The 19,494-nt window shown below is 43.0% G+C and overlaps 1 protein-coding gene across 4 annotated transcripts in view; it reads right to left on the minus strand.

The window, feature by feature from the left end:
* The window catches only part of LOC139280512 (uncharacterized), a 61,201-nt gene that overhangs the window by 3,011 nt on the left and 38,696 nt on the right, over positions 1 to 19,494 (minus strand). For all 4 annotated transcript variants that reach the window (XM_070899992.1, XM_070899989.1, XM_070899990.1 and 1 more), the window contains exons 15-18: positions 17,693 to 17,773; positions 15,213 to 15,320; positions 5,309 to 5,430; positions 2,750 to 2,872 (exon numbers count right to left, since the gene is read on the minus strand). In XM_070899992.1, coding sequence (XP_070756093.1) covers positions 2,750 to 2,872; positions 5,309 to 5,430; positions 15,213 to 15,320; positions 17,693 to 17,773 — 434 coding nt within the window. The remainder of the gene's footprint in view (positions 1 to 2,749; positions 2,873 to 5,308; positions 5,431 to 15,212; positions 15,321 to 17,692; positions 17,774 to 19,494) is intronic.

Genomic DNA, 19,494 nt, shown 5'->3' on the forward strand with positions numbered 1-19,494 from the left:
GTAACATTTTCTGCACCCGTATTAGATCTACCCCTACATTGACATTAAAATAAGCAGACAAGGTGAATTTCAGACCTCAGATATTCTCAGGTGTCCTTGCTGTCAAGTCATTCTAGTAGCATTACCCAGTTGGTAGCATGTTTTTCTTGGGTTGGTCAGCTCTACTCTCATCTCAGTGTGACGTAGCAGTTCCTAAAACTTTCAATGGAGTAACTCGAGGATGCGCACGGAAGCCCAGCGGGAAGAGGATCCCATCGGGCAGGTAGGTGCTGGAGGTAGAGATTTTTCGACATTGGAACTGACAAGATACTGCTGCTTTGCCTCTATGGACTGTACAGCTAACGAATGTCTGAGGGCCAGGTTTTTTTTGATGGATTTATTGCGGAAAACTGTGGACCGTGGATGAAGTTCCGTACCCTTCCAATAACCCACTGAAGGCACTAACTCATGCAGGGTACTGCTTCATGGGCATCAACTGCCATCTGCTATATCAACAAATTTTTCACGAGTGAGTGTAGAAAATGCATGCCGATAGCGGTTTGCAATATAGGAACAGGAGTTGGCCATTCAGCCTCTTGAGCCTGTTCTGCCTTTTCTCTACAAAAAAGACAGAGGTCTTTAAAACGATGATGGAATTTGACATGTTAAGACAGGAGAGCCCAAAACTAGGGTCCATAAATATAAGATATTCACTAATAAATCCAACAAGGAATTTGAGAGACACTTCTTTACTCAGAGTGGTTAGAATGTGGAACTCACTACCACATGGAGTGGTCGAGGTGAATAGCTACACGAGGGAGAAAGGAATAGAAGGATGTGTTGATTGGGTGAGATGGAAGTAAATAAAGTGGGAAGAGGCTCATGTGGAACATAAACACTGGCATAGACCTGTTGGGGACAAACGGCCTATTTCTGTGCTGTAAAATTCTATCGAAAAACCATCGGGAGTGCTTTTGTGAATTGAATTTTAAGTATTTGTAGGCAATACGTGCAAATTAAGTGATATGGGAAACCATCCAGTCAGTTTAATTTTAACTCTGGTTCACAATTGTAATTAAAAAATAAATAAAATAGGGCTGTGTTGGATGATTGCCATCAAGTGTTTGATTAACCCATTGACCAATTCATAGAAACAACACTAGAATTATTTACAGCACTAGAAATTGTTTAAAACACAAATACCTGGATGGAAGGCAATCATCTATAATTCCTCTCTGGTTTCTAATGACAGTTTTTTAAACTGCTTGAGTTTTGCTATCATGGTTTGCGGTGCCCAGAGAGACCCTCCATTTCTTTTCTCCATTGTATTAAAGCTTTACAACTCTCTCTCGGATGCCCATTATTCAATATATAATTACAGGCCTATTTACGGTCATTGCGTCTCACATCCTCCGAAAATATATTTAAACTACTTCATAAAATTGGAGGACTTTTTTTTTTAAAGTCCTGATGTCATAGCGGGTAAATACATTAGTGTGATATTGAGCCATTCAGAGCAGGAAAGTCATTCATTCATAGGGGCGTCAGTGGCAAAGCCAGCATTTATTGCCCATCGCGATTTCCTTATCAGACTGGGTGAGGACGGCAGGTTTCCTTCCCTAAAAGGACATTAGTGAACCAGATGAGTTTTTACGGCAATCGGTAGCTTCACGGTCACTTATTTACTGATCCAACTTTTTATTTCCAGAATTATTTGTTTCGTTTTTAAACTGAAACTGCTATGATGGGATTTGAGCTCGTATTCTCTGAATTATTAGTCCAGTAACATAACCACGATACTAATGTCTGTATTAAATTAGCTGATTTCAACCAAGGTAGTAGTTTGCCGCAGCATCCTTGAGCTGAGGGAAGCAGGGAACAAGGACAGGATCTAGCTCCCGACGATGGTCCCTGTACTGTGCTCACAGCTTTCTAGAACTGTTAAGTTGTGAATGGCTTAGCCAGTCACATGATGTTCACAATACTCAATAAAACCCCAGCTAGTTGGGTTCGGGGGAATCCACGATGAGGCAGGTGGTTGGGAATCGGGTGGATGAACTGGTAATGTGCAGTGTGATTGTTAAACCTTTGCTAATAAACCAACTAATTCTTAATAGCAATGTGTTGCTATGAATTCTTAAGCAAAGAACTCATGAAGCAAATACATTACAGTCTCGATGGTTGAACAGCCTGCCAAGATGCACACGTTTGAGCAAGGTATCCAAGGGTAGCCAGCCCCCCAGACCTATATGCCAGCAAGGCTCAGTATCTTCATGAGAAGGCGAGAAAAAACAGAAGGATTTAAAAAAAAGAAATCAACATAATCAAAGACAAAAACATTTTAAAAACACCTTGGGACAAGCTCCCATGCTGGAATATCACCTAGGCAAATAAGGTACAAAAACACGTCCCAATTAGAAAGAGCCAAAAAGAAAAACTATAGTAAATAAAAAATATATTTTTTGTAATATTTTATTAGGGAAAGAAACAGAAATCCTGAATATTACATCAGATTGTAAGGAGGAGCAAAAGCCTGTTTTTCAGGGCCTGGATCCTTTATCGGCACACCACCTTTATTTTGGGCAGGGTGTGGACAGTTGAACTGTGTGTTGTTTTGAAACCCTTTTGAAAGATCACATTAAAGACTAATAACATTTAAACATCTAGGTGCCAAAGACATTTAAAAAGTCCTACTGTACCATACTACAATTAACTCAAGACACTGGACGTTACTTTTAACATTTAATGGGATCTTTGCAGAAATACTCACTCATGCCACGCCTCCACGAGAACGTTTAGCACAGGAATGCTAACAGATTGGATAGTAGCTTGTTTAAAGGACAGGAAGAGGGTCACCAGATCAGAGACATAGTCTGCATCATGACACTTAAACCTAAACAAAAAGAAATACACACTTTAAATAATATTGCCATTTTTGACAAAGATGTTAATATTTAATGGAAAAGCAAATTAGGCCAGACTACTGGAAACAGTGGGATGTTTTGAGGGAAACAATGACAGACTGCAAACAACTAAAGTTGAACTTTTGAGTGCCATGCATTAAATGGGACTTTAAATGAATTAAGCAAGACTTGGCAGTTGTGGCAAAAGCGTATTTTTTGCTATGGCACAAGTAGCGAGATAATTAGTTCATCCAAATCGAGTTCTATCTGAATGGTAGGGCTTTTCCTCATGAGGTTCTGTGTTTCACATGCCATCTCACATGAAATTCGTAGTTGGAGACAGACTGTCATCAATAGTGACTATGTTCATTGTTTAAATTATATAAAAGCTTTGTTAATATAAAAGATCATGTTTGTATTCTTAGAAGTGCTTGATTAAATGTGCTAAACTGTATATAGTATAATCACTCTCTTGCACATGGGAAATCAAGACAAGTTCGTTGTTCAGGTCAAGCAGGGTTGGGGAGGAAAGGGAAGAGAGGAGGGGATTCAGCTTCCCGCCCCTTCCCAGTCTCTACATTTACCTCAGATCAGATTTTACTGCTAAGGGGGGGGGGGAAAAGAGTGAAAAAAAATGATGCAACAGTCTAGCTCTACTCTGGCCATTACTGGGTTTATGGGGGGGAGGGATTGAATGGGAAAACTGCAGCTCACACTTCCTTGTTAATGGATGCCAAAGAGTTCATTTGACTGGTCACCCCAGGGAAGGGAGAACTGTCCAATTAATGAGCTTGCACTTGGGTTGATTGATTGGATGAGAATTGGCTGGCAAGTAATGGGTTCAACTATTTTAGTTGTGCACTTTAAACAAATTCCCCCTGCAAGGGGGTCACACTCCAAAATACATTTTTTTCCAGAGCTCCCTTTTTTTTTAGGGCACTAAAAACAGAAATTATACAAGTGTCCCCTGGCTAAAAAGGGGGGGAGGCACTAAAACCGGCAAATTAAACAAATTAAACTTTAAACTTAAATGATCAAATTCAAATTTGGTTGCCGGGGGTGATGATGCACTCCAGTCCCTCCGGCGCCCACCTCTCGCGGAAGGCCCCTGGCTCGGATGTAACCGTGAAAGAATGACAGGCAGTTGGGCAGAACGACCCCCTCGACTGCCTGCTGCCTGGACCAGCTGATGGCCCCCTTGGCCATACCCAGGAGCAGTCCTATGAGGAGGCCTTCCGACCGGCCTGCTCCCCTCCGCACAGGGTGCCCAAAGATCAGGTGTGTGGGACTGAAGTGCAACCAGAATTTGAGGAGAAGCCCCTTCAAATAATGGAACAGGGCTGCAACCTTGCACATTCGATAAAAACATGGAATACGGACTCTTCCAGACCGCAGAAATTGCAGGTGGCCTGAGAGCCCGTGAACCGACTTAAACACTTGTTGCACGGGACTGCTCCGTGCAACACCCTTCAGGCCAAGTCCCCAATAAATAGAGGGAGGACGCTCGTGTAGAGTGCACTCCATCGGGGACCCCCGCCTCCTCCGGACGGCAAGATGGTACGCCATGACGTGTCCGGATGGCAAAGTGGAGAGTGTGCAAGTGCAGCCCGTACAGGAAACCCCTCCGCGCAGAACTGAAAGGCACAGAGAGGATTTCCCTGAGGAGGCTTAAGTCGGGAGGCGGCGGCTCCCGAGGGAGGTTTCAGGGTTTGGCGCCGATGAGGAATTCTGTCTGGACGGGGGTCAGTTCAGACGGGATCTCCCCATGTGCTTGAGCCTCCTCGACACACCTAACGGAGTCAGGGCCCAGTGCTGTTTTAGTGACTCGATGGCATTGGCCAAATTAATGGGTTCAACTGAGCGGGTGGGAATCAGCTGGAAGTGATGGGCAATTTATTTCTGTTTTTCACTATTTCAGTTGAGACGGAGAAAGAATCTCCATCTAGGTTAGCACTTTACAGTGCTCTTGCTAACAACCAGGTTTTGGCTGATAGAGGCAAATGCTATTGTGGCAATTTATTTCCAGTTCCAATTCTGTCAGGTTGGTGTGTCAATCTTCTTACTACTGTTAGAATAAACAAACACAGGAGATTGCAAAAAGACTACAATGGCTCGGCATATTCTATGCACCAGCACTCAAAGGTACTTGGAACACCAATGCCCAATCACAGTGCTGTCTACAGTAACACGTACTGCAGATAAAGATTGACATTCTTTGGGATGCATTTTCCCATTGAGATAGTATGGCATTGGAATGTTGTGACCCACTTCATTTATGATAGATTATGGCATTGATATTCTTCCCACGGTGCAATACTTTTAATCCCACTTAACATCACCATCTAAACAAATGGCTGCGGGGAGGGGGATTAAAATACCTACAAAATATCCAGATCTACCACCAGCAGTAGTGAAATCTTACTTACGCATCAATCAACACGCTTTTATATACACGAATATTGCTGCTCAACAAGGCACAGAAATGGTGCAAGACCTCCTCTTTCACGCTCAGGCTGTCAAACAGAAGCTTCAGAGCCCAGAAATTTTTCTAGAATTACCACAAACAATATTAATCAGCATAAGGAAACTCATACCTGTCTCAATGAGCTACCTATCTATAGCTGAAATCTCAGTTATGCTAACTAAATGCAAATTTTAACATAAAAAACATACTGCTGAATGGTGACAATTTAAAAAATTAAGAAATCAAGGTGAAGGGTGAAAGTGCAAAATACTACCAAGAGTAAAGAGAGTAAGAGAGAAAGAAAAGGTAAATCAGGAAGTAGTGATTAAGTGACACTAAGCTTCAGTTTTAAAATTCTAAAGATTGCAAGAGGAAGGAATGAGAGGGGTAAGGGGGTTCCAGTTTTGATATCTTGAGGGAAAGATATATTATAATAAGTGCACACGTCCTCACATCCACATGTTGAGGATATAGGGAGGGGGAACAGCATGCAAGGTGGTATACTTGAAGCTTAGAAGGAACAAGAGAAAAGTTACGAGTATCACTAATCATAGATGCTTCAAAAAACAGAAGAAATACTGTGACATGGAGAAAAGTTGAAGGCTAGAGACGACTCAGGGATTTTCTATCGGATGACAAGCTTTTTCTTGTGTCCTGTGTCTTCTATCCTGTCCAGAAGTGCAACAGAGGAGAGAGCTGTCAGAAGGGCCTTCTCAGATAGGGGAGCAGTTTTTATGTCTTGGGAGGGATTTTGGAATTAGAAGTTGTTGCGGTAAAAACGCAGCCTTTTGGAACAACATTAGCAACGGTGGAGACTTTAGATCAGATGAAATAGTAAGGCCAAGACTATTGGCAGATGAATATAGACTGAGAGTGGAATAAAAAATAAGAGCTGATAGCTATTAGCTATTACAGTGACAAGAAGAAACGGGGTGAGAATTTCCATGGTGACTTGCGCCGTCAGTAGTCAGGAGAGGTACGTACACATGGGTTTCCAGGGTCAGCTCATTTACAGACCCAGTAAAATGGGTGTAAAGCCACAGCAGTGCATGGAAAATAGGTGCAGCCTTTAAAAAGACAGTTCAACCGGCGTACTTCAGCTGCAGACAGGGGGAGAACCAGTAAGGTTGGCTCATACAATTGACTCTCGGATAACCTCACTACATGTCACATCAATTTCAAGCATGTCCACAGCATGACCCTCTGGATCAAGCAGCCAAAACAAGGGAGCAGGGCATGGCACCCAAGCATAGAAGAACACAGAGTTTTTCTAACTCGTGACCTCAAAGTCCTCCTCAAGGAAATTGAATTAAGTAGGCACCCACTCCAGGGTCCATGCCACCAAGCCTGCAAGGAATATCAATTGTGCCAATTGGACGGAGGTGATACTGGCACTGAATGTCGCAACTTTGGGAGGTGCCGTCGAAGAAGCCTTGGTGAGTTACTGAAGTGAATCTTGTAGATGGTTAATACTGTAGCCACGGTGTGCCAGTGGTGGAGGGAGTGAATGTTAAAGGTGGTGGATGAAGTGCCAATCAAGCGGACTGCTTTGTCCTGGATGCAGTCGAGCTTAAGTGTTATTGCAGCTGCAATCATCTAGGCAAGTGGGGAGTATTTGATCATAATCCTGACTTGTGATTTGTAGGTGGTGGAAAGGCTTTGGGGAGTCAGATGAGTCACTCGGCGCCAAATATCCAGCCTCTGACCCGCTCTTGTAGCCACAGTATTTATCTGGCTGGTCCAGTTAAGTTTCTGGTCAATGGTGACTCCTCAGGATGTTGATGGTGGGGGATTTGGCGATGGTAATACCATTAAATGTCAAGGGGAGATGGTTAGACTCTGTTGTTGGAGATAGTCATTGCCTAGCACTTGCGTGCCGTGAATGTTACTTGCCAGTTATCAGCCGAAGTCTGACTGTTGTCCAGGTCTTGCTGCATGCAGGCACAGACTGCTTCACTAGCGGAGATGAGAATGGAACTGAACACTGTGCAATCATCAGCGAAAATCCCTCCTTCTCACCCTATGATGGAGAGAAGGTCATTGATGAAGCAATTAATATGGTCGGGCCTAGGGTCTACTGCAGCGATGTCCTGGGGCTGAGATGATTACCCTCCAGCAACCACAACTACCTTCCTTTGTGCTAGGTACAACTCCAGCCAGTGGAGAGTTTCCCCCCCCAATTCCCATTAACTTCAATTTTACTAGGGCTGCTTGATGCTATACTCGGTCAAATGTTGCCTTGATGTCAAGGGCAGCCACTCTCACCTAACCTCTGGAATTCAGCTCTGTTGTCCAAGTTTGGACCAAGGCTGTAACGGGGACTGGAGCCGAGCGGTCCTGGCAGAACTCAAACTGAGCATTGGTGAGCAGGTTATTGATGAATAAGTGCCGCTTGATAGCACTGTCGATGACGTCTTCCATCACTTTGCTGATGAATGAAATTAGGCTAATGGGGCAATAATTGGCTAGATTGGATTTGTCATGGACAGAACATACCTGGGCAATTTTCCACATTGTCGGGCAGATGCCAGTGTTGCAGCTGTACTGGAACAGCTTGGCTAGAGGTGTGGCTAGTTCTGGAGCACAAGTTTTCAGCACAACAGCCGGGATGTTGTCGGGGCTCATAGCCTTTGCTGTATCCAGTGCGCTCAGCCGTTTCTTGATATCACGTGGAGTGAATCGAATTGGCTGAAGACTGGCGTCTGTGTTGGTGGAAAACCCAGGACGAGGCTGAGATGGATCATCCACTCAGCACTTCCAGCTGAAGATAGTGGCGAAAGCATTAGTCTTGTTTTTTTACACTCACGTGCTGGGCTCCGCCATCGGTGAGGGTGGGGATGTTCATGGAGCCTCCTCCTCCTCCTGTTAGTTGCTTAATTATCTACCAGCATTTACAACTGGATGTGGCAAGACTGCAGAGCTTTGATCTGATCCATTGGTTGTGGGATCGTTTGGCTCGGTCTATAGTACTCTGCTTCTGCTGTTTAGCATGCATGCAGCCCCATGTTGCAGCTTCCCTAGGTTGGCACCTCATTTTCAGATATGCCCGGTGCGGCTTCTGGCATGCTCTTCTGCACTCCTGATTGAACCAGGATTGCTTGCCTGGCTTGATGGTAATGGTAGAGTGAGGTATATGCCAGACCATGAGGTTATGAATTTTGATGGAATACAATTCTGTGGCCACTGATGGCCCACAGCGCCTCATGGATGCCCAGTTTTAAGCTGCTACATCGGTTCTGAATCTTAGCATGTTAGTGCCACACAAGATCGAGGGTGTCCTCAGTGTGAAGATCGGACTTCGTTTCCACAAGGACTGTGTGGTGGTCACTGCTGCCAATACAGTCATGGACAGATGCATCTATGACAGGTAGATTGGCAAGGACGAGGTCATACTCCATCATGACTTGGCCAGTAGTGGTGCTGCTGAGCCACTCTTGGGTTGGACATTGAAGTCCCCCACCCAGAGTGCATTCTGTGCCCTTGCTTCTTCCAAGTGGTGTTCAACATAGAGGAATGCTGATTAAATCAGCTGAGGAAGGGCTTTAGGTGCTAATCAGCAGGAGGTTTTCTTGCCCATGTTTGACCAGCTGCCATGAGACTTCATAGGGTCTGGAGTCAATGTTGAGGACTCCCTGGGCCACTCTCTTTCGACTGCATACTATTGTGCTGCCATCTCAAGTGGGTCTGTTCTACCAATGGGACAGGACATACCCCAAGGATGGCGATGGAGAAGTCTGGAACGTTGGCAGATAGTCAAATTCACAGAATCATACCCATGTCTAGCTGTTGCTCGGCTAGTCTGTGGGACAGCTCTCCCAATTTTGGCACAAGACCCCAGATGTTAGTGAGGAGGACTTTGCAGGATTGACTGGGCTGGGTGTGCCTTTGTCGTGTCCGAATTCAGGCTGAGTGGTCCGTCTGGTTTTATTCTTATTGTAATTTTTTGTAGCAGTTTGGTACAACTGAGTGGCTTGCTTGGCCATTTCAGAGACCAGTTAAGAGTCAATCACATTGCTGTGGGTCTGGAGTCACATATTGGCCAGACTGAGTAAGGACGGCCGGTTTCCATTATGAACACTAGTTTTTCTTATTCCAGATGTATTTAATTAACTGAATTCAAATTCATAAACTGCTATGTTTGGATCTGAACACAAGTCTCCGGATTATTGGTCCAGGCCTCTGGATTACGAGTCCCCTAAGCACTATGCTACCGTACCTTGTTGTATTGTTGGTGCCATGTTAGTGACTAAACATCTACATGGTCACCTTGGCATCACTGTGAAGTACCATACAAAAGCAACCTTTCTCTGTGTCCTCAGTACCAAGGGGATAATGTTCACCAATTTAATTCTACTCATCTTTCCTGCAGATCCTTATTAGTCAGGAAATTGTGTTAGGGAAATTGATGGGATTGAAGGCCGATAAATCCCCAGGGCCTGATAGTCTGCATCCCAGAGTACTTAAGGAAGTGGCCCTAGAAATATTGGATGCATTGGTGGTCATTTCCCACCATTCTATAGACTCTGGATCAGATCTTATGGATTGGAGGGTAGCTAATGTAACCCCACTTTTTAAAAAAAGGGAAGAGAGAGAAACACGGAATTACAGATCGGTTAGCCTGACATCGGTAGTGGGGAAAATGTTGGAATCAATTATTAAAGATGGAAAGCAGTGACAGGATCGGTCCAAGTCAGCATGGATTTATGAAAGGGAAATCATGCTTGACAAATGTTCCACAATTTTTTGAGGATGTAACTAGTAGAGTGGACAAGGGAGAACCAGTGGATGTGGTGTATTTGGACTTTCAAAAGGCTTTTGACAAGGTCCCACACAAGAGATTGGTGTGCAAAATCAAAGCACATGGTATTGGGGGTAATATACTGACGTGGATAGAGAACTGGTTGGCAGACAGGAAGCAGAGAATCAGGATAAACTGGTCCTTTTCAGAATGGCAGGCAGTGACTAGTGGGGTACCGCAAGGTTCAGTGCTGGGACCCCAGCTATTTACAATATACATTAATGATTTAAACGAAGGAATTGAATGCAATATCTCCAAGTTTGCAGATGACACAGCTGGGTGGCAGTGTGAGCTGTGAGGAGGATGCTAAGAGGCTGCAGGGTGGCTTGGACAGGTTAGGTGAGTGGGCAAATGCATGCAGTATAATGTAGATAAATATGAGGTTATCCACTTTGGTGGCAAAACAGGAAAGCAGATTATTATCCGAATTGTGACAGATTAGGAAAAGGGGAGGTGCAACGAGACCTGGGTGTCATGGTACATCTGTCACTGAAAGTTGGCATGCAAGTACAGCAGGCGGTGAAGAAGGCAAATGGCATGTTGGCCTTCATAACGAGAGGATTTGAGTATAGGAGCAGGGAGGTCTTACTGCAGTTGTATAGGGCCTTGGTGAGGCCACACCTTGAATATTGTGTACAGTTTTGGTCTCCTAATCTGAGGAAGGACATTCTTGCTATTGAGGGAGTGCAGCGAAGGTTCACCAGACTGATTCCCGGGATGGCAGGACTGACATATGAAGAAAGACCGAGTCGACTAGGCTTATATTCACTGGAATTTAGAAGAATGAGAGGGGATCTCATAGAAACATAAAATTCTGACGGGATTGGACAGGTGAGATGCAGGAAGAATGTTCCTGATGTTGGGGAAGTCCAGAACCAGGGGGTTACAGTCTAAGGATAAGGGGTAAGCCACTTAGGACCGAGATGAGGAGAAACTTCTTCATTCAGAGAATTGTGAACCTGTGGAATTCTTTACCACAGAAAGTTGTTGAGACCAGTTCGTCAAGATATATTCAAAAGGGAGTTATGGCTAAAGGGATCAAGGGGTATGGAGAGAAAGCAGGAATGGGACACTGAAGTTACATGATCAGCCATGATCATATTGAATGGTGGTGCCGGCTCGAAGGGCCGAATGGCCTACTCCTGCACCTACTTTCTATGTTTCTATCCACCACAGCAACGGGGGAAATGATGATAATGAGGAGGATTTGGAGGATGAGGAAGATGACAGCAGAGTGCAGCCCACCCGTGAGTTCCTCCGGACACTTCATGCCCAGTGTTCTTCTGCCCCAACCCTCTCCAAATTACCCCCTGCAGCACTTGCTTTCTTACTGCCCCGCACCAGCTAAGATCAATGAGAATGCAACGCCTTCCCAGGCGAAGCTGGGGAGAAGGCAATCGAGTTGTGGAATCCAGAACTCATGGGTACTCATCTGAAAAGGAGGTGGTTCAAGGAACATCATTCCTACATACAGGCTCCAAGATCAATCTCCAAGAATGCGCGGCGACTGACAGCTGTAACTCTCGAGTCTACAGCTCTTTTGTGGCGACATCATGGAAGTTCTGTCTTTGTTACAGAAAGCAATGGGGCATGTGCCAGCTTTCACTGGAAAATGCAGCAGATCCCCAGCTTAAGAAACGGCCAGGGGCCAGTTGGTGACTCCACTTCCATGGAAGCACAGACTGCAGCTCTGATGACAATATTGCAAAGAACAGAGAGCAGCTTACATAGTGGCTTCCAGACCACAGATGGCAAGAATGCATTGTGCTGTTCCTCAGTGCTCCAAGGATCCCATTCTACCATTAGACCAGACACCTTGCCGATCAGTGGAGCCACATATCGAGGGTCCAGTGGAACATCAACAGCTGGAGTCCATGAAATCAAGATGCAGCACTGGATCACATGGGTGAAGTGAAATATTCAAACGACAACATCACTTTCCCGTAGAATGATCAGAAGAGTGAAAACAGCAGGTACATTAAGGAAAAATAGCAACAAATTCTCAAAGAACGCCCTGTTGGCTTACTTATTTTTCTCTGCATTCATTTTAATGACAAAGCAGACATAAGTAAAGTAAACAGGAGAATAAAGCCAATAAAAATTCAATTTTTATCTATTTGTACCACTCTCCAAATCTTGCTCCCATTCCAAGATGCCAAATTAGTAATTGCCCCCACCCAAATGCTGAATTTGTGAGGTGTGAAATATGAGTGGAATGTTAGTTCCAAACTCCACGTCTGACCAAGAGTTTGTGCTAGTTAATAAAATAAAACAAACTATTACCGCAGCACTAACGGAGGTGAATGGCATAGAGAAATGTTCAGTCCCACAACTTGGGTATAGTAGCCATTGTTAGCTATCTCGATCAACAACAACAACTTGTATTTATATAGCACCTTTAACGTAGTAAAACATCCGAAGGCGCTTCACAGGGATGTTTAAAGACAAAACAAATAAATCTGACACCGAGCTACATAAGAAGAAATTACGGCAGATGACCGAAAGCTTGGTCAGAGGTAGGTTTTAAGGAGCGTCTTAAAGGAGGAAAGAGAGGTAGAGAGGCGGAAAGGTTTAGGGAAGGAGTTCCAGAGCTTGGGGCCCAGGCATGGCCACCAACGGTTGAGCGATTATAATCAGGGATACTCAAGAGGGCAGAATTAGAGGTGCGCAGACTTCTCAATCAACAGGGAAGCCGGTAATTTCAGAGAAGGAAAGGATTCTAATGACTCAGAATAAGTTTTGAGAGACAATGGATCTACTGCATCTGCCAGAATGCTGGTCTGGACCAGGAGAGGATGGAATCCGCGGAGTCCAACTATGATGTGTTCCACCAGGCACTGATGTTTTGTGAAAAGCCACAATCCCAAGCAGTGACTTGTTTGTTCCAAGTTACCATAAAGCCACTCCGTCTAGTTATTCAGTTTTTAAACTTTTATTTTTATTAAACGTACCCTCCGTCTCCCTCTCCTGAATCCCAGGTTTCAGTTTGTAGTCAGGAAAGGAGGCCCAGGAAAATGTGGAATTCAGTGACATGAGTCAACATCTTCAGAGGAATAGTAGGGGTAGGGGGAAGAAAGAATATTTCCAGAATAAAGGAAGAGGGTAGCAAAATGAAATAATGGAAGGAAGCAACTGGGAAGAATAGAGGGCTAAATTTGCATTAATAATGTTATTAGTGTTAACATAACATGCAATTCTAATTATCATGAAGCTTGGAAAACAAGGCACAATCTCAAAAATATAACTGTGAAAATGTTTCTATGGAGATAGCCATGGAAATCACTGAAAACGCCGAAATACAAGTATAAAGACATTGTGAACATAACAATGAAACTTAGTTTGATGGAAGAAATTAGATCCTAACAAATTGATTGGCGAGGGAAGGAAGAAATAACCACCACCTTCCATACTGAAACATGGAAACATAGAAATTAGGTGCAGGAGTAGGCCATTCCGCCCTTCGAGCCTGCACCACCATTCAATATGATCATGGCTGATCATTCACCTCAGTACCCCTTTCCTGCTTTCTCTCCATACCCCTTGATCCCTTTAGCCGTAAGGGCCATATCTAACTCCCTCTTGACTATATCCAGTGAACTGGCATCAACAACTCTCTGCGGCAGGAAATTCCACAGGTTAACAACTCTGAGTGAAGAAGTTTCTCCTCATCTCAGTCCTAAATGGCTTACCCCTAATCTTTAAGACTGTGTCCTCTGGTTCTGAACTTCCCCAACATCGGGAACATTCTTCCTGCATCTAACCTGTCCAGTCCCGTCAGAATTTTATATGTTTCTATGAGATCCCCTCTCATCCTTCTAAACTCCAGTGAATACAGGCCCAGTTGATCCAGTCTCTCCTCATATGTCAGTCCTACCATCTCGGGAATCAGTCTGGTGAACCTTCGCTGCACTCCCTCAATAGCAAGAACGTCCTTCCTCAGATTAGGAGACCAAAACTGAACACAATATTCTAGGTGAGGCCTCACCAAGGCCCTATACAACTGTAGTAAGATCTCCCTGCTCCTATACTCAAATCCCCTAGCTATGAAGGCCAACATACCATTTGCCGCCTTCACCTCCTGCTGTACCTGCATGCCAGCTTTTAATAACTGATGTACCATGACACCCAGGTCTCATTGCACCTCCCCTTTTCCTAATCTGCCGCCATTCAGATAATATTCTGCCTTCATGTTTTTACCCCCGAAGTGGATAACCTCACATTTATCCACATTATACTGCATCTGCCATGCATTTGCCCACTCACCGAACCTGTCCAAGTCACTCTGTAGCCTCTTAGCATCCTCCTCACAGCTCACACCGCCACCCAGCTTAGTGTCATCTGCAAACTTGGAGATATTACACTCAATTCCTTCATCTAAATCATTAATGTATATTGTAAAGAGCTGGGGTCCCAGCAGAGCCTTGCGGCACTCCACTAGTCACTGCCTGCCATTCTGAAAAGGACCCGTTTATCCCGACGCTCTGCTTCCTGTCTGCCAACCAGTTCTCTATCTACGTCAGTACATTACCCCCAATACCATGTGCTTTAATTTTGAACACCAATCTCTTTTGTGGGACCTTGTCAAAAGCCTTTTGAAAGTCCAAATACACCACATCCACTGGTTCTCCCTTGTCCACTCTACTAGTTACATCTTCAAAAAATTCCAGAAGATTTGTCAAGCATGATTTCCCTTTCATAAATCTTGGTTGACTTGGACCGATCCTGTCACTGCTTTCCAAATGCGCTGCTATTTCATCTTTAATAATTGATTCCAACATTTTCCCCACTACTGATGTCAGGCTAACCGGTCTATAATTACCCGTTTCCTCTCTCCCTCCTTTTTTAAAAAGTGGTGTTACATTAGCTACCCTCCAGTCCATATGAACTGATCCAGTGTCGATAGACTGTTGGAAAATGATCACCAATGCATCCGCTATTTCTAGGGCCACTTCCTTAAGTACTCTGGGATGCAGACAAAAGCAGCTATCAAACTCCAGAAATGGATTTTCGAAAGGGAAAACAAAGTAACAGTAAAATAAACTAGTTACAGTAATCTTGCAGTTCTTACCCCGTAAGCTATAATTAATGGCAGGACAATATTCATGACAGAGAGCTTCTTGTGCAACATCTGGGCAGCAGCCACCGTAATAAGAATCAATGCAGATTCTCTTTGAAGCTGTAAACAGGAACATTTTATATTAGCTTTCATTCATCGTGGAATTTTATACAAACTTGAATTGGGCTAAACCTATTAAACAATTGTAAAACAAAAGACATACTTGCTTCATTGTAAAAAGGCAGCATCTCTGAGAACTAAACAATTGGAAATGATATTGGACCTTAATATCTACAATTTGTTTCAGTCCCTAGGCTTTCTTTTTTTGGGGTGGGGTGGGGTGTGTGCAGGGGAGGAGACAAATTGGCTATCAATCCTGTTCTTGATCACTGAATAGCCTCTGCTGGAAGTGTAGGTGTAGATGCTTTTTGAGCACAAGACTGGACCATGATGTAACGGTCCACTTGATCAAATAACCAACCAATACTCAATGTCCATGCTCGCACATCAAGAAAGACCAGGTACTGGAGAGGTGCCACTATCTAAAACCATGTAAAAGAATGAATGGCACTTTTGGGATAAGAGAAATAATTATACTGTGTTGTACAGTAACTGGAAGTAGCACTGTAACTAAAATATCCTGACTGGGGTAATTGAATAATGTGCACAATACACTTTGTTGAAAATAATTTATTTTCTTCTAATGAAACTCAAGTTTGGAATCGCTAACTTGATGACCAGCACTCCTTTCAGTTTATTACAATCTGATTACAGTCCTAACTTCATGCCCTCCACTGGTTTAGACTCTATTGCCCCAGCGAAGCATCGTACATGTTCATCCACATATTAACAGCCAATACCATTTCAGACAAGTTTTCAGCTTCCTGGATAGGTTTTCTTTCTTTTACCAGGCCCTATATCAAATACAGCTAACTCAACAAGTACTCCAGATGCCATGGAATTTAGACAGATAAGGACATTACTGGCTGCACTTGGTGCTTTCCATTTGCAGATCAAGTCACCACACAAAACCATTTTGCCGAGTATCAGACAACTCATTGAGAGGACTATAGCCAACTCCACTTCAACAGATGCTTAGCTCACTGTGTACAGGATACAACACAGGATACAAGCACATTAAAAAGTGTCCCAAACATCAAACAAAATTCTATTTTTAATTTTGGTGAAGATACAGCCATTGAACAGTCAATCCCAAATTTCACCCAGCCTATTTTAGCTTTTTAAAGTTCTCAGTTTGAGTTACTGAATGTCTGATTGAGGCTGCATTTATAGGTCTGAGACAGATCGCTATGGTTTTGGTTTCAGTCAGGCATTATCCTGTCTACATTATCGAGGTAAAGCTTGAACTTGTAGCTGCTAAGAACACAGTTCTGTGCCTGTGCTTACACACATGTCCAGAACTCCTCACCCAGCAGGTAAAATTTAAATGTTTAGACAGTGAATGCAGCAGCATTGACATTCTCAACATTTTAAATAAACTATAGATAGATGTAAAAAGTGTCTGGTCCAGGCACTTTACACAGTTGGTTGGTGTGACATTGGACTGGCTTTACATTCTGCAACGTGAAATGGAAGCAGGGAGTCTCACTCTCCTTTGCTCCAGAGCCACGTTGGGTCCTGACTCCAGATTTACACTGCAAGTAGAAATACTCAATGACACACTTGGCAAACTAATTATGTGTTTCAAGATAATTAGAGAAAACATGGTTTTTAGAAAGCAGATCAATCAGCATCTCAAAGAGAAAGATTTCCGATACAATGTCATCAAACTGATGCCAGTTCTAATGAAGCATCACACTGGAAACATTAACCGTTCTTCTCTATTTCAGATGCTCAGTGACATGGTGTGAATGTCTAACATTTCTATTTAGTTGTGTGGTTAATCAAGATTCCATTGTACTCATTTTGGAGAGGGGAGCTTTAAACAGATGATCAGAGGAGCATTGGATAGAGTGTATGGAGAGTTAATAATCACGTATTGGTATTTATTCCAATGAAAGGTCCATGTTCCAAATTTAATATACAGAATAAACTATTGCCTTATCGTTACCTAATTTATTTTATGCTGATAATTTTAGAGATTTTTTTGTGCTGAGCATGGCCAATGTTGCCCAGGCTACCTATACACTGTGTTTTACCTGTGGGGGCAAATGTTGACGTATATTTAAGATAGCTGAATGTCAGAAAATGCTGTGGGTTGGATATATATTATACAATGAGCAGGACAGAATGGGAGCCTTATGTTAAAAAAAAATCAGCTTCTTAGAAGGGCATTACACAGTTTTACAAGTCTAGACCGATAACACTGGGCATTTATTTACTGCTCAGATAGTTCTACAAAAGGAACATCATTCCTGCAATACTGTTACTTATTAAAACAATGGCTCCCAAAATATCCATAAGCCAGAGGATCTACTGCATTTAATTGACACAATCCTGCACAGCATTTAGACAAAAGGCCTTTCACCTACCACTGATGAAAAGGCTTTGGGTAAGCCCACAATTCCATTCTTCAGATCTTCAAGGATTGCCGCTGCAAGGACAGCAGTGCTCTGATAAGAAATGATTTAAAATATATATATTAATATTAATTGAGGAAACAATTTTAAAAGCACAACCTTAAAACACAGCCTTCGTGACCAACTGTTAACACAAGTTCTTAAAGTCAGCTCACCTCTGGGTGGCCCTCAGCAATAAAATCTCAAAACAATAATGGTGTACTCACATGATCCAAGTTTAGCAGTGTAAACCTGAATCCAATTCCCAAAGTCACTCAACGTTTGAGTCTCAAACAAGTGGGATCGCCCAAGCTGACTGCAAACCAAAGCAGGGCTTCCCTCCAGGGAGTTTCAATTCTGTTTCATTCCAGTGTTGAGTTAGGTCCAAATACAGGTACAACATCCGAAATCCAGAATCTTCGGGACCGAATCCGTGCCGGTTTTTGGGTTTTCCCGGATTTCAGACATGAAAATCAATAGTCTGAAATCCGGAATCCTCGACCAAATCCATGCCGGATTTTGAGCAGCGAGGTCCAAAATCTGGCAAAACCCGAAATCCAACACAGATTCGATTGAGGATTCTGGATTTCAGACTTGATTTTCTTGTCTGAAATCCAGAATCCTTGACCGAATCTGTGCTGGATTTTGTGTTTTGCCACAGAAATGTCCGGTTTTTGGACAGTTATTCTGGATTCCGGATGACTCCACCAGCTATGCGCAAAATGTCCATTTTTGGAATTCCGGATTCAGGACATTGCACCTGTACCAGATTTGCGATGCATTTACACTGGAAATGGAATGCTGGGACGAAACAAAACAGCTTCGCACTGCTGTTACAGCTGTAGTATGAATATCCCCCAAGTTGTCAACACTACTCAATTCACAATCATGGTGTAAATGGTACCAATATGCATTATTTTAAAATTTTTTCCACAACTTTTATTTTACTTAAAAATTGGATCTCGTGTGTAATTTCTTTAGAGATTAGTAACGGACTCACTCCCACAGGCTATAATGTAAAATTCTTCAGCACAGTCCAGTGTGGTAGTTAAAAAATGGAGCCGTTATTAAGGCCATTTAAACTTCTGTTTATAGTTCAAAGTTTCTGTATACAGTATGTTGCACTACTGACCCATCTCTTCCAAGTGAACAAATTTAACTGTCAACAGCAATTATCAATATAGTTTAAAAAACACATGCTTAAAGCACCACCAAAACAGACTACATTATCTTATTGCCATTTGTGGGACCATTGGCTGCCATGTTTCCTTACATTACAATAGTGCCTACACTTAAAGTACTTCACTTACTGTGAAGCACTTTGGCATGTCTTGAGGATGTGAAAGGCACTATGTAAATTTAAGTTTGTTCTTTCTTTATAAAAGATTAAGAAAGGAAAACCATTTAGGACATCCGAAGTGAGAATGATGAGGCTGTGGCAATCTACATTGTACATTTAGACTACTAAAATGCACACACTTTATTAGTCATGATTTATAATAGGGATTTCATAAGAAAGAGGGACTGTTTTGCCGATATGTGCACTTAACTTTCCACTCAGCATTCTCTTTCTCTCCCTCATAATATAGTATTTTTGATATTGGTACCCATTACAAGCGAGATCTGTCACTATGGGTGCAGTAGCCTTGTGGACCAGTAACCCAAATAGTTGTAATAAGTTAAAATTATGAAATTGAATTCAGTGCATCGTCATTTTTGAGCTAGCAGAACAAAATGACAATTAGTTACCAGACTGTTGTAAAAAAAACAATTTC

The sequence above is a fragment of the Pristiophorus japonicus genome, chromosome 15 (assembly GCF_044704955.1).
Source record: "Pristiophorus japonicus isolate sPriJap1 chromosome 15, sPriJap1.hap1, whole genome shotgun sequence".
Classification (NCBI taxonomy): Eukaryota; Metazoa; Chordata; class Chondrichthyes; family Pristiophoridae; genus Pristiophorus; species Pristiophorus japonicus.